The 12,520-nt window shown below is 52.7% G+C and overlaps 1 protein-coding gene across 4 annotated transcripts in view; it reads right to left on the bottom strand.

Annotated features, from left to right (window-relative positions):
* Nucleotides 1-310: 310 nt before the first annotated feature.
* The window catches only part of LOC101939990 (adenosine receptor A1), a 76,436-nt gene continuing 64,226 nt past the window's right edge, over nucleotides 311-12,520 (bottom strand). For all 4 annotated transcript variants that reach the window (XM_005309933.4, XM_005309934.5, XM_065592322.1 and 1 more), the window contains one exon: nucleotides 311-3,024. In XM_005309933.4, the coding sequence (XP_005309990.1) occupies nucleotides 2,331-3,024 (694 nt within the window). In that variant the 3' untranslated portion in view covers nucleotides 311-2,330. The remainder of the gene's footprint in view (nucleotides 3,025-12,520) is intronic.

Below are 12,520 nucleotides of genomic sequence, written 5' to 3'. Positions count from 1 at the left end.
TGGATAACATGCAGCCAAGAATTTTAAGACTCGTTTGAAGACTTTGCTGTACTGTTAATGTTGATTTTTTTCAGCTTGTCTTGGAACTCTGGGGAAGTTCCGGAGGAGTGGAAGAAAGCTAGTGCTGTGCCAATATTGAAAAAGTATAAATGGGACAACCTGGGTAATTATAGGCCTGTCAGTCTGACATCGATCCCGGGCAAGATAATGGGGCGGCTGATACAGGAGTCAATTAATAAAGAACTAAAGGAGGGGAATATAATTAGTACCAATCACCACGGGCTTATGGAAAACAGAGCCTGTCAAAGTAATTGCATATCTTTTTTTTGGATAAGATTACAAGTTTGCTGATAAAGGTAATAGTGTTAATGTAATATAGTTAGACTTCTGTAAGGCATTTGACTTGGTACTGAATGCAATTTCAATTAAGGAACTAGAATAATACAAAATCAACATAGCACATATTAAATGGATTAAAAACTGACTCACAGCTAGCTCTCAAAATGTAATTGTGAGCAGGGAATCATCACTGAGCGGGTCTATTTCCAGTGGGGGTCCCACAGGAATCGGTTCTTGACCCTACGCCATTTAACATCTGGAAGAAAACTTCAAAGAATGAGTGATAAAGTTTGCACAAGATAAAGTGATAAAGGACAGGTCACTGATACGGCACAATCTGGACCATCTAGTAAGCTGGGCGCAAGCAACAATGGCCACGTCTACATTACACACCACTGGCTGCAGCGTACATGTAGCTGCCCGTCACAGTGAAAAGCAGGCTGTGCCCACGCTGTGGTGGGTAGCTACATGTTGGCGAAAAGCCTGCCTGGGGCTGGGGATGTTGCAGCTCCAGGGCGCATGCTCTCCCTCGGGTGTAAGACTTTCATGGGGAGCTCAGAGCTCAGATCAGTGACTCACCATTCAAAGCACGTGAAGAGGCTGCAGCCCCCATGATACAAGCTCCTACCACAATGGAGTCTGGGGGCAGATGGCTTCTGCTTTGGCCAGCGCCACTAAAGGGCAGCCTGAATATCTGCCAGACTACAGATCATGGCCTGCTATGTCCTTCACCTGCCAGCACTGGCTAAGGCTGTCTGTGTATTGACACCATTGCGGCATCTACATACAGGCGCCATCTGGCTCCAGAGCTTCCAGAGCAACCAAGTCAGGCTTACGAACCTGAGGAAGCCAACCTCGCTTACCTCGGGAAGGCCTCCAGCTCAGCACGCAGACCAAGGCACAAGCGAGAGAAGCTGCAGCTAAAAGTAGTCCTGTGTCTCGTCAGGCCCTGTCTTAGCCTGGTTATGAAGCACGGTTAAGGTCTGGGCTAGGCTCCACATCTGTCCCAAGGTGTCCCAACTCCACTAGTGCAGGCAGGACAGGGTGGCCTCTGACACATCCCCAGAATACCAGGCATACCCTGCCGCCATGACCTGACATGAACCATTGTGACCTTGCATGCACTGTGCATATGAGGTTATTCTGCCGGGGGCAGAGCCACATCCGGTACTGGACAGGGACAAACCTTTCCAAAAATACGACTCTCTGGCTTCATACCGGATGCCTGACCTGCTAGACTTGGGCAACTTAGCCCCCGTGTTGTCTACCTAAATCTGGTTGGAAAATAAGGGTTTTTTCCCCTCAGAAAATTAACTTTTCAGCAAAATAATTTGGTCAAATTTTGAAATGTTTCTGTTCAATATGATGCCACGGTGCCTCATGGGAGTAATAGTTTGGATGCCTTATGCTCCCATTCTCTATTACAGACTGGACTCCTTGGTGGGACTACATCTCCCATGATGCACCACTCTCTCCCCCTTGATGATGGGAGGGGCTGCATCACAGGAATCCTTATGGGAGATGTAGGAGAGAGGGACATGGAGATATTTACAACTTGAAGCCACTTCCCCCTTGTCCCACTCTGTGCCCCTCTCTCGTCTCATAATCCTTTTAGTTTTGAGCAGTCTCTGGCTGTCCCAGTTCTAAGAATGAGCACCGCAGTGAGACCCTGGGAGTGAGAATCCGTCCATAATGCTGCAGAGCTGCTGTCTTCCTTTTTTATTTGAGTTAAAGATAAATCACATCCTTGTCTGTACAATTCCCCTTGAATACCTAGATACACTTCGCCCTAAAAAAAAAAGAACAGTGCAGGCTACAATATCAGAACAGTACAATGGCTGTGAATAAATAATGCCCTATGCTAGCTCAGGTAAACATCTGCTTGGTCTGACCATCTCAGGTCTCCTGGGTCACTGCTGCCCCCTCCCCATACTAGTCATTTACAATTGTGTGCGTGTGGAGGGGGTGAAGACAAGTTTGCTCTTTGGACATTAAAGGGACTTTTGTAAATCAAGGTACGGCACATCTGGGATGACCCTCTCTAGCTGCCAGTTGCCTAGCTCGGTGTTGTCCAAGTTGTTAGTGTTCTTGTCGGTTTCACAGCAGATGTACTGGTGCCAGATTTGCAGGAACGTGGTCCTGAATTTTTGGATCCGGAAGGCATAGACGATGGGGTTCATGGCCGAGTTGCCGTGAGTCAGGAAAATAGCAATGTACGTCAGGATGCTGGGAGTCTGGCAGGACGGGCAAAACAAGGTGATGCAGTTAAGCGTGTGCAGCGGGAGCCAGCTCAGTGCAAACAGGAAGAGGACCAATGCCAAGGACTTGGCGATCTTCAGCTCCTTCCCATAATATTTCTGAGGATCCGATGAGTTGGAGGAGACCTTCTTGTCGAGCTGCTTGCGGATCAGGTTGAAGACCTCCAGGTAGATGATGAGCATCAGCAGCAAGGGAGGCAGCACCCAGACAAAGAAGTTGAAATAGACCATGTACTCCATGCTGATGACATTCTCGAACTTGCACCCGATGACGAACGCCGTGTGGCTGGCGTTCGCCTCCTGAGTCCTCCTCATCTTGTTCAGGTTGTTCCAGCCAAACATGGGGGTCAGTCCCACGAGCAGGGAAATGATCCAGCAGCAAGCGATGGCCGCAGCTGCTCGTCTGGGGGTCACTACGCTCTTGTACCTGTGGAGGAGACAGAAAACACCACGCAGCGTTAGATATAGGTGGAATCGCAGCGTGGGTCACTTCTTAGCCCCATACTACAGCAAAAGGGGATTTTGAGAGATCAGCTCCCACAGAGTCACCCAAACAAGTGGCCCAATCTGCAGAAGAGCCCATGATGGGTGCATGCGGGATACTGAACGCTTTGGAAAATCTGGCCTCAGCATCCACCCATACAGTGAATACCTGAGGAGGGTGGTGAGAGTGCACCGGGAGAGGAGCTGAGATGAAATGGAGAGGCAGAGAGGCACTTGCAGGCTGGTCAGAGTCTGCAGAGGAGAAAGCTCCTGCGCTGGGGGTGAGACTTCGTGGGGGCAGAGAGAGGGATGGGGACTGAATCTGGTCTTCCAGCAGTTTTACATTGACCTCAGAGGCCAAAGGCAGTTTTAAGCCCAAAGAGGGTAGGGATCAGAGGGATAGCTCAGGGGTTTGAGCATTGGCCTGCTAAACCCAGGCTTGTGAGTTCAATCCTTGAGGGGGCCATTTAGGGATCTGGGGCAAAAATCTGTCTGGGGATTGGTCCTGCTTTGAGCAGGGGGGTTGGACTAGATGACCTCCTGAGGTCCCTTCCAACCCTGATATTCTATGATTCTAATTGCTATGGGCCATTCACTTCTAGGTTACCTGTTTGCAGCCCAGCCAAGTTAGCAGTGGCTGGAAGCAGAACACTCCACTCCCACCAGTGGGAGCATTTCACACTCACTTTGCACAGGTGTAAATGACACACAAGGGGCAGGGCAGGGCCCTGAGATCCTGTGACAAAGTTATCCCCTTGCTGTAGGTCAGGAGGGATTTTAAAGGGCCAGGACTGTAACTACAGTACAACAGCCTGTTATTTTGCATCACCGTGTGGCATAAATATCGGGTGACGCTGACATGGCAAAGTCAGGGTGTCCCAGCAGAATGACGTTATGGCTTTCTGGGGCTCTGCCCAAGGGAGCTCTCCAGCTCTGTACGGCTGTGTTCAGCTGGTGTGGAGTGACCTGGGAAGCCCCACAGAAAAGAGTCCTGACACCGAGGCAGCAATCATCAAAAAACTTCCTTCCGTACCAGCTGGTGGCTGGAGGAGAAATCAATCCGCCCCCTGCTGCCAGTAAGAGAAGCTTCTGGACAAGGGCTTTTTCATTTCCTAATGTGTCAGTTCCCCAGGACCACGCCTGCCTCTTCTTGTAGGCCTGGGCTGAGGGGCAGGAGAGACAGAGCATTGTCTAGGCTTAGGTGGTGCTCTGCACGGCGCAGCTCCCAGCACCTCTGTTTGTTCAGCTCTCCAACGCACCCACCTGCCACAGGAAAACATTCTGGGGTTGTTCCCCTTTTCAAAGTATCATCATGACTAATCAATAAAGCCTGGAAGGTTTTATTTCACCCCCCTAACAAAAGTTTTAGCATCAGAACAGCAGGCCTTGCCTTCCCTGCTTTTGCAGAAGATCTCCCAGGAGGGTGTGGAGGCGAGGAGCAAAAGTTTTAACAGTGCTTAACTGAAGGGATGGAGGTGTTGAAACTTTAACCAAGAATGCCTTTCTACCTACTGTTTGTTGGGCATTTCAATTGCATAGGTGTGAACACCAACAAACTAGAACGTAGCTCAGTCTGACTAAACCTCCCTCCCTCACCCATTGCTCAGGTTTCACTTCTGTGGTGCTGGTGGTATCATAATCCTGCCAGGTCTCCATAGAGTCTCCAAAGAAAAACTGGGGAGACAAGCCCAGTAGCTCGGATGCAAAAACCAAACCGAAAGGAATTGTACCACCCCGTCACTTCAGGGGGGGTTATACACGACAAAGCCAAGTAAGGGCTCAAACCCAATCTTTCCCCATTGCAGGTCACCTTGAACGTCAGCTCTCTGGGCTTTTGCTGTCCTAATACGCAGGATGTCAGAGGGTGGAGTGAGCCTAATGGAGTGTGTCATGGCCCACCAGAGCAGCGTGAGGATGGAAGGTGCGGAAGGAAAGGCTGCTAATCTCATTAGAGCACTGAGCATAAATTATTCAGTAACCATAAGCGCGCTCTGGTGTATCTACCATTGGAGAAGGGTTTGCTGCAGTCAATCCCCATTTGTTTCCCCTGCTAAGCACCTCTTGTCTGGGAAATGATTCCCATCAACCAGAGGGGCAGGCTGGCTCCCACGGGAAGGACGGCGGGCCTGAGAATTGCTCGCTGTTCCCTTTGTGAGCTGAGCCCGTGTTCTGAGTCGGTGATTTATACTCCAGGAAGGGAGCAGCCTCTGGGAAGCAGCGGGTGACTCAGGAGAAAGGCGCCATGTGGCTTGAACAGCGAGACAGGGGCCCCGGGAGCAGAGGGGACAAGGAAGGGCTGGCTGGTGGCAAGCACAGGGGAGCTTGGGCAGCATCGCTCTCTACTCGGAGTGGTCCTGTGAATTTGGACAGAGCAGGGAAAAGGGGGATATTCCTCACTCAGAGCGATGGGGGGGCAGGAGCCTCCAGGGCTAGAGAGAACTCCAGGGGATGGGAGCCCCTGGAAGGGCTGTGGACTGGAGGGGCAGTGAAGCTGGGATAGAGAGCTCCTTCAGGGAGCCAGGCAGGGGGCTGGGATGGGGAGCCCCTCAGGGGGAGCGGGGTAGGACATGCCCTGTATATGCCACATATTTTACAGATGTCTAAATACTGCCATTGGGACTATTTCTTGTATCCCTCTGCCTGGGAAGGCCAGTGCCCTCACCACCCTGAGTCCGGTGGTGCCAAGCTCAGGGGAAAGGGGAATTATAACTGACCGGTTTCAACCCCTCTCACAAGCACCTACCTACAGCCATGCCCACATGCAGCCTATTCTCTCCGGCCCTCGCCGGGCTAGGAGCGAGCCACTGGGAACCCCCGATCCAACGAGCTGCAGCTCCCATTTCTCAGCGCTAGACAGTGGATTTTCTGGGAGTGGAGTGCGCAGGCTCCTGTTGATTTGAGTGGGAGCAGAGTGGGCTCCGTACCAGTCCCTGGTGCAGGCCCCTCAGACCAGCGTCACTTTGCGGGGAGGGAATGGTGAGGAGGGGCTGAATCTCTGGCGAGGGGGATAGCTCAGAGATTGGGGCTCCTTTAATCTGCTGTGGGGCTTGGGGGGCGGGGCTGGAGGTAGTTGGGGAGCCGGGCCAGTGCGGCGAGCAGGGGGGTGGGGTGGGCAGAGGGCGTGATGCATTGACCGCCTCCGCATACTGTATTTTACAGCAGGAATTGGTGCTGTCTCGGTCTGATGAATGCGTCTCCAGTGCCCAGAGGCCCCTGGTGAGGAGCCCTTTCTGGGCTCGGACCCGGGACAGCAGCCAGGCAGCTGCTCAGATAGCATCTCTGCCATCTCCTGTTGAGAGCTTAGATATTTACAGCTTGTGTATTTGAACCCCAGCGGAGAGTGTGTCTATGGAAGGGAGCTCTGGCTGTGTCGCTCCTGCTTTCCACTAACCAGTGGCCATCTGGCTGGCATGGTATCCCAGAGGAGGGAGGGTGTTGGGTGGGGGGGGGGGGGGAGCTGCAGGGAACCTGCCTTTGCTGGATGCCTTCCCCACCCTGCACCAGAGCACTTTAGACAGCAGGAAATGATAATCACCTTGCAAAGCTCCGGGGTGTGTGTAAGCTAGTGCTGCCCAGAAGTGATGGGCCTCTATCCCCCTAGGCTCCCCTGTGTAACGGTTCACACAGCATGCACCCTAGCAGCACGCACAGACGCCCCCCCCTCTCACCCCCATGCCACCAAACCCCATTCCTTGTGCTCCCCTGTCTGTCTGTATCCACTTGGGGTCTTGTCTTCTCCTTAGATTGGAAGCTCCTTGGCGCGGGGGCTGTTATTTTGTTCCGTGTTTGTACAGCGCCTGGCACAACGGGGGCTGGGCCATGACAGGGGGTTCCTACGGGCTATGCTAACACAAATAACACCTAGCCCCATGGTCCCCCCTGTACTCCACTACACCGTCCCAGTGCCCACACCCCCACTTCCCCACATGGCCCAGCCACGTCATGCCCAGCTTGCTAAACCCACCCCCTCCGCATCCCACATCCCATTGGCGACACCCTCAGCACCCTCCCTACCTGTTGACACACCTAGATCACGCCCAGCCTCTCCATCCCCACCAACACAAAGATCCCGCCACACCCACTACCTATGCCCCAGGGAGACACCCCACCATACACCTTCTCCTGCCTGCACCTCCTCCCGACTCACACAGGTCCCTTGCACACCATCTCCCCTGATCACACACACAGAGTGTAACCACCCCTCCGCCCAACCCTCCCACAATCCTACCTCCAAAACCCCCCACCCACATACATCCTGCCCTAAAGCCCCCATCAGCCCTCCACACAACCCGTCTGATCCATCTTGGGCATTTGTAACGGCCACGCATCTGCACATCACCCACCATCCTGCCTGCTCCCCTGTCTCTGCATGTGCCCACAATTCAGTTCCCGGTACTGTACGGGTTTCACAAGCCATAGAGCACTCCCCTCCCTAAATTGCACTGGGGGAGAACAGACCTCAGGCTCAGGGACCCTCAGACAGCTCCTCCCCACAGCCTGTGGGTGGGAATACAAAAAAGTCGGCAGTGGCCTATGTCAGAGATGGGATCAGAATGTGCGTGTGTGCGTTTGCGTGTTTCTGTGTCTATGTGCGCACATGCATAGGCATGCGCGTGCCTGTGCGTAGGTGTGTGTGCGCGCTTCCCTCCCCTTTGTTACCATTATTGCTTTGTGCCTGAGAATGACACATTGTACCATGGATAATGGTGCACACGCCTCCCAAAGAGCATGCAAGAAGAGGCAGGAGGAGTCAGCGACACTGGGAGAAGGGTAGGACAAGACTTAGAACAGCACTAGTGTGAGCTCACTTGGGAGACACTAATGCCTTAGGCTGGGGTCGGTAAAGTTTATTTCCACCATAAGAACGATACACCCCACCCAGGTAGTGCCATCTACCGAACCCCTGACTTATCCAGATAAACAAACAAAGTTAAATAGTGGAATTAATAACACCTAACCAAATCAGAACCAAACATCCTACCCCAAGGATTGTCCCTGAAAACAGAGAAGCGTCAGAGATTCCAGAAAGTCCACTAGGGACTTGACTATTTTACATGGAAGGTGCCCAGGTCCTATTGTGATGGGCAACAGCATAAAACTCTGACAGATAGATAGATGTCATCCCCTTTTATGTCATCCCCTCAAGCCCTCTCTGCTCTGCCAATGCCCCCCGGGTACCCCTTTTGTCTTCTTCCTCATGCTTCTTCCATCTCCATGCCACTCCCTCACCTCATTGAAATCCCACCCAACACTCAACTCCAGCCCCGGAGCCCATGAGAAGTGAGGGACCATCGGGGTGTGAATGGACCTTCATCCTCCTTTGTCCTCCATCCATCTCCAGGACTGTTTTTATCTTCATTTATGTCATCCTGAAATTAGTCGTCCTCAGGGCAGGACTGTGGCTTTATGTGGTACCCGGCACTTGTTCAGGTGCTTGAAAAATCATATTAATAGCAAATACATTTGTTATTGTTATGCCTCATGGTTAGAAGTGGAGAACGGCAGAATAAGGAGAGACGGCTGGGAGTTAAAACCAGACTGATTCAAATTAGAAATCAGGGACAAATGTTTAACTGTGAGGATGACTGATCCTTGGAACAAACTCCCCAGGGAAGTGGCAGATTCTCCATCTCTTGATGTCTTCAGACCCAGACTGGAGCCTTTCTGGAAGAGAGACTTTAGCCAAACACACGTTATTGGGCTCAATACAGAGATAACTGGGTGAAATTTAATGGCCCGTGTTATGCTGGAAGCAAGACTAGCTGATGTAATGGTCCCTTCTGGCCTTCAACTCTATGAATTTACACTTTTATTACATCCCCTTCAGTATCTCATCATTGTGCTAATGGGTTTTTCTTCTCTCTTGGTTCTCAGCTCCACCTATCACCATGATAGGGGAGCTTCACACGGAACAGCACAACACTCAAGTTACAATTACAGTATTTTTTCAAAACAACGTCTGCTTTAAAGCTTAGCCTGATTCCATTTCCAGCAGCCGCCTCTTATTGCGAGTCGGAGTCGATGGCTGAGCGTGGCCCTGTTGACATTAGAGAAATTTGTACTCATGTATTATCTATAATGATTCCATTCTCCAGGGCAAACCACGAATGGAGCTGGAAGACATGTTTCTTCATCCGAAAGGGTTTTATTTCTTACAAAAAATGTTTTTCGAGCAGTACAAACGTTTTTACACAAAATGTCCAGGTCGTTTAGAATTTTTCAGTTTTATTTGGGTTTCATTTGAAACAAAATATTTTCAGGTTTTGGGCCCTTCCCATCCTTTTCCAGTGGAAAAAGGAGGGGGAGGGAGTGATGGGGGGAAATACCCTCAAAACTGCCCCCCCCCCAAATTATTAATTTAGATTCAAATCAAAATGAAATGTTTCCATTTTGTTTTGACAAAAAATGAAAAATTTCAGAGAAAATTTTCACATGAAACAAACATTTTTGGTTTCTTTGGATTTTTTGTTTGTAGAAAATAGCTATAATTTTCCAAGTAGCCCTAGCAGAGGCGCTGGACTCAAATAAAGTAATTCTTACAATGGTACATCTTAGTCCAGTAAGATCCCCACGGAAATAAATCAGTGAAAAGTTCTCTAAAGAAAACAGGGCTCAGCTAATCACATGAAGCTGGACAAAGTGAGTGGGAACGGGAAAGTACAACTGAAATGCGGCTTATCTGAGTTATGATTACGCAGAAATAAAAGCCAGAATGGCTGCTGATCTCACGGAACCTCCCCTGACAAAAAGGCTTTGATCTCTGGCGGTTTAGGTTTCTGTTCCTTTTTCCCTTGCCTATCTGTGCTTCAGATCTTGCAGACTCCTGGAGGCCGCTGCACAGAGACATGGAGGATGAGCGCTATGAAGAATTGTGAAACCTCAGATGTTTCTCCAGGAAGCGTTTAAAGGACACTTTGTAAAAAAGATAAACATTTATGAGGCTGAAGTTGGATACTTATTCCCAGCTGCTTGCTCACTGACTAGAGATAATCACTTATCACCAGAGGGAGTCATAACGTAAACTTGTTAATTTATCACTGTTCTTTTACTTCTATGGTGGCAGCCCCCAAAAGGGTTACTGGGTGCAGTCCACATACACTGGAAGTGAGCCCCGGGCCCAGGGCTATGTCTTATGTTCCTAAAAGCTCACGCTTCAAGGTTTCAACCAGCCACTCACAGGGGTCAGAAAGGGATGTCCCCCTGCAATGCGTTCTGTTTTTGGTTTTTTAAATCTCCTTTCTCTGAAGCATCCGGGATGGCCCCAGCTGGAGATGGGACATAGGACGAGGAGCGCCAGGGCTCTGTGGTGGCACTGAGCGGTCGCTCTCTCAGGTGCTTGGCTGGCTGTTTCTTGCTCACATGCCCCGGGTCTAACTGATCGCCAGATGTGGGGTTGGCAAGGAATTTCCCCCCAGGTCAGAGTGGCCGGGGCTCTGGGTTTTTTTTGCCTTCCTCCACAGCTAGGGTTGCCAACTTTCAATCACACAAAACCAAGCACCTTTGCCCTGCCCCCTCCCTGAGGCCCCGCCACCATTCACTCCATCCCTCCTTCACTGGGTTGGGGCAGGGGGTTGGGGTGCAGGAGGGAGTGAGGGCTCCAGTTGGGGGTTCAAGCTCTGCGGTGGGGCTGGGGATGGGGGGTTTGGGGTGTAGGAGGGGGTGAGGGATCTGGCTGGGGGTTCAAGCTCTGGGGTGGGGCCTGGGATAAGGGGTTTGGGGTACAGGAGGGGGTTCCGGGCTGGAGCCGAGGGGTGCGGGAGCAGGCTCAGGGCTGGGGCAGGGGGTTGGTGTATGGGTGGGGGTGCAGGCTCTGGGGGGGCAGGGATGAGGGGTTGGGGGTGCAGGAGAGGGCTCAGGGCTGGGGTAGGTGGTTGGGGTGCGGGAGGGGGTGTGGGTGCGGGTGGGGGCTCAGATGGGTGTGGGGTGTGGGAGGGGGTGCGGGGTGTGGGGTCTGGCTGGGTAGCGCTTACCTCAGGTGGTTCCCAGTCGGCAGTGCAATGGGGCTAAGACAGGTTCCCTGCCTGCCCTGGCTCCACGCAGCTCCGGGAAGCGGCCAGCATGTCTGGCTCCTAGGCACAGGGACAGCCAGGCAGCTCTGTGCAATGCGTGCTGCCTGTGCCCGCTGGCGCTGCCCCCGCAGCTTCCATTGTCCATAGTTCTCGGCCAATGGGAGCTGCGGAGCCGGCTCTTGGGCAGTGCGTGGAGCTTCCCTGATCACCTCTGCACTGCAGGGACATGCCGTCCGCTTCCGGGAGTTGTGCAGAGCCGGGCAGGGAGCCTGCCTTAGCCCCACTGCGCCGCTGACTGGACTTCTAGTAAAAAAACGGATGCCTGGCAATCCTATCTGCAGCATGTGGGGCGGGTCACTTGCCAGGATTATATGGGTCTCTCTCACGTAATCATTTCTTTGCCGTTGTGGGGGCCTTGGGCACTGGTGCACATCAGACCCTCCTTTTCTCTGCCTGTGGCCCACAATAGTCTAGTCTCCTGTGGGCTGTAAGACTTTGGTCTCATTTCAGTTGTGTGGTTTAGTATGTGGGTGCTGGGTGGGGTTGGTGTCCTGTGCAGGGCCGGTTCTACCTTTTTTGCCGCCCCAGGCAAAAAAAAAAAAGGCTGCTGAAGCAAAAAAAAACAAAAAAACAAAAAAAAACGGCAGCCGCAGGGAGCATGTGGAGGGCGGTCAAGGCGGCTCGGCGGCTCGCAAGGGGGTGAAGGGCAGCACCCGCCCACTCCCTCCGCCCATGGGCAGTCAGGCGCTGCAGCCTGCTTGCAGCCGGGCAAGAGTGGCTCTCCCCTCCGGCCTTGGGGTGCCTCTCCCGGCCGAGCAGGCAGAGCCCCCAGGGGCTGCAAGAGGTGCTGGCTCAGCCGCTCCTTTAAAGGCGGCAGCTGGGCCGGGCTCAGAGCGGTGCGGGAGGCAGAGGCCGGTGCAGGTGGCGGGGAGTGGTGCGTCGTGGGGAGCCCGGTGGCATGGTGAGCGGCGGGGATCACTAGTTCCTGCCCCCCCGGGTCGGGGTACGTGCCCCTTCAGGGCTGGGCTGGCCGCCCCAAGATTGGCCGGAATGCCGCCCCTTACAATGTGCCGCCCCGGGCACGTGCTTTCTCGTCTGGTGCCTGGAGCCGGCCCTGATCCTGTGATACATGAGAGGGCAGGCTGGATGATCTGCTGGTTCCTTCTGGCCTTAAACTCTGTAACTCCAGAAACCACAGCTCCTGCCCCAGAGAGCTCATGTGACGGCTGCCATCTTGGCTAGCCCCAGGGATTGATTCAGGGATCTCCACAGTTGATGAGTCAGCTCTCTATCTTAGAGCTGTAACAGACTCGCACCCTCTGGATTAGGCACAGAGGAGTACACAGCACACACCTCCAGAGGGTTCTGGGCCAAGGATGCTCATTTCAAATGTCTGAGAGCAGCAACCGTTCAGACCCTGGCTGAAACCCC

Source organism: Chrysemys picta, chromosome 4 (assembly GCF_011386835.1).
Source record: "Chrysemys picta bellii isolate R12L10 chromosome 4, ASM1138683v2, whole genome shotgun sequence".
NCBI classification, from domain to species: domain Eukaryota; kingdom Metazoa; phylum Chordata; order Testudines; family Emydidae; genus Chrysemys; species Chrysemys picta.
The sequence above is the reverse complement of the archived record's forward strand: the minus strand, read 5'-3'. Positions and strand labels throughout refer to the sequence as shown.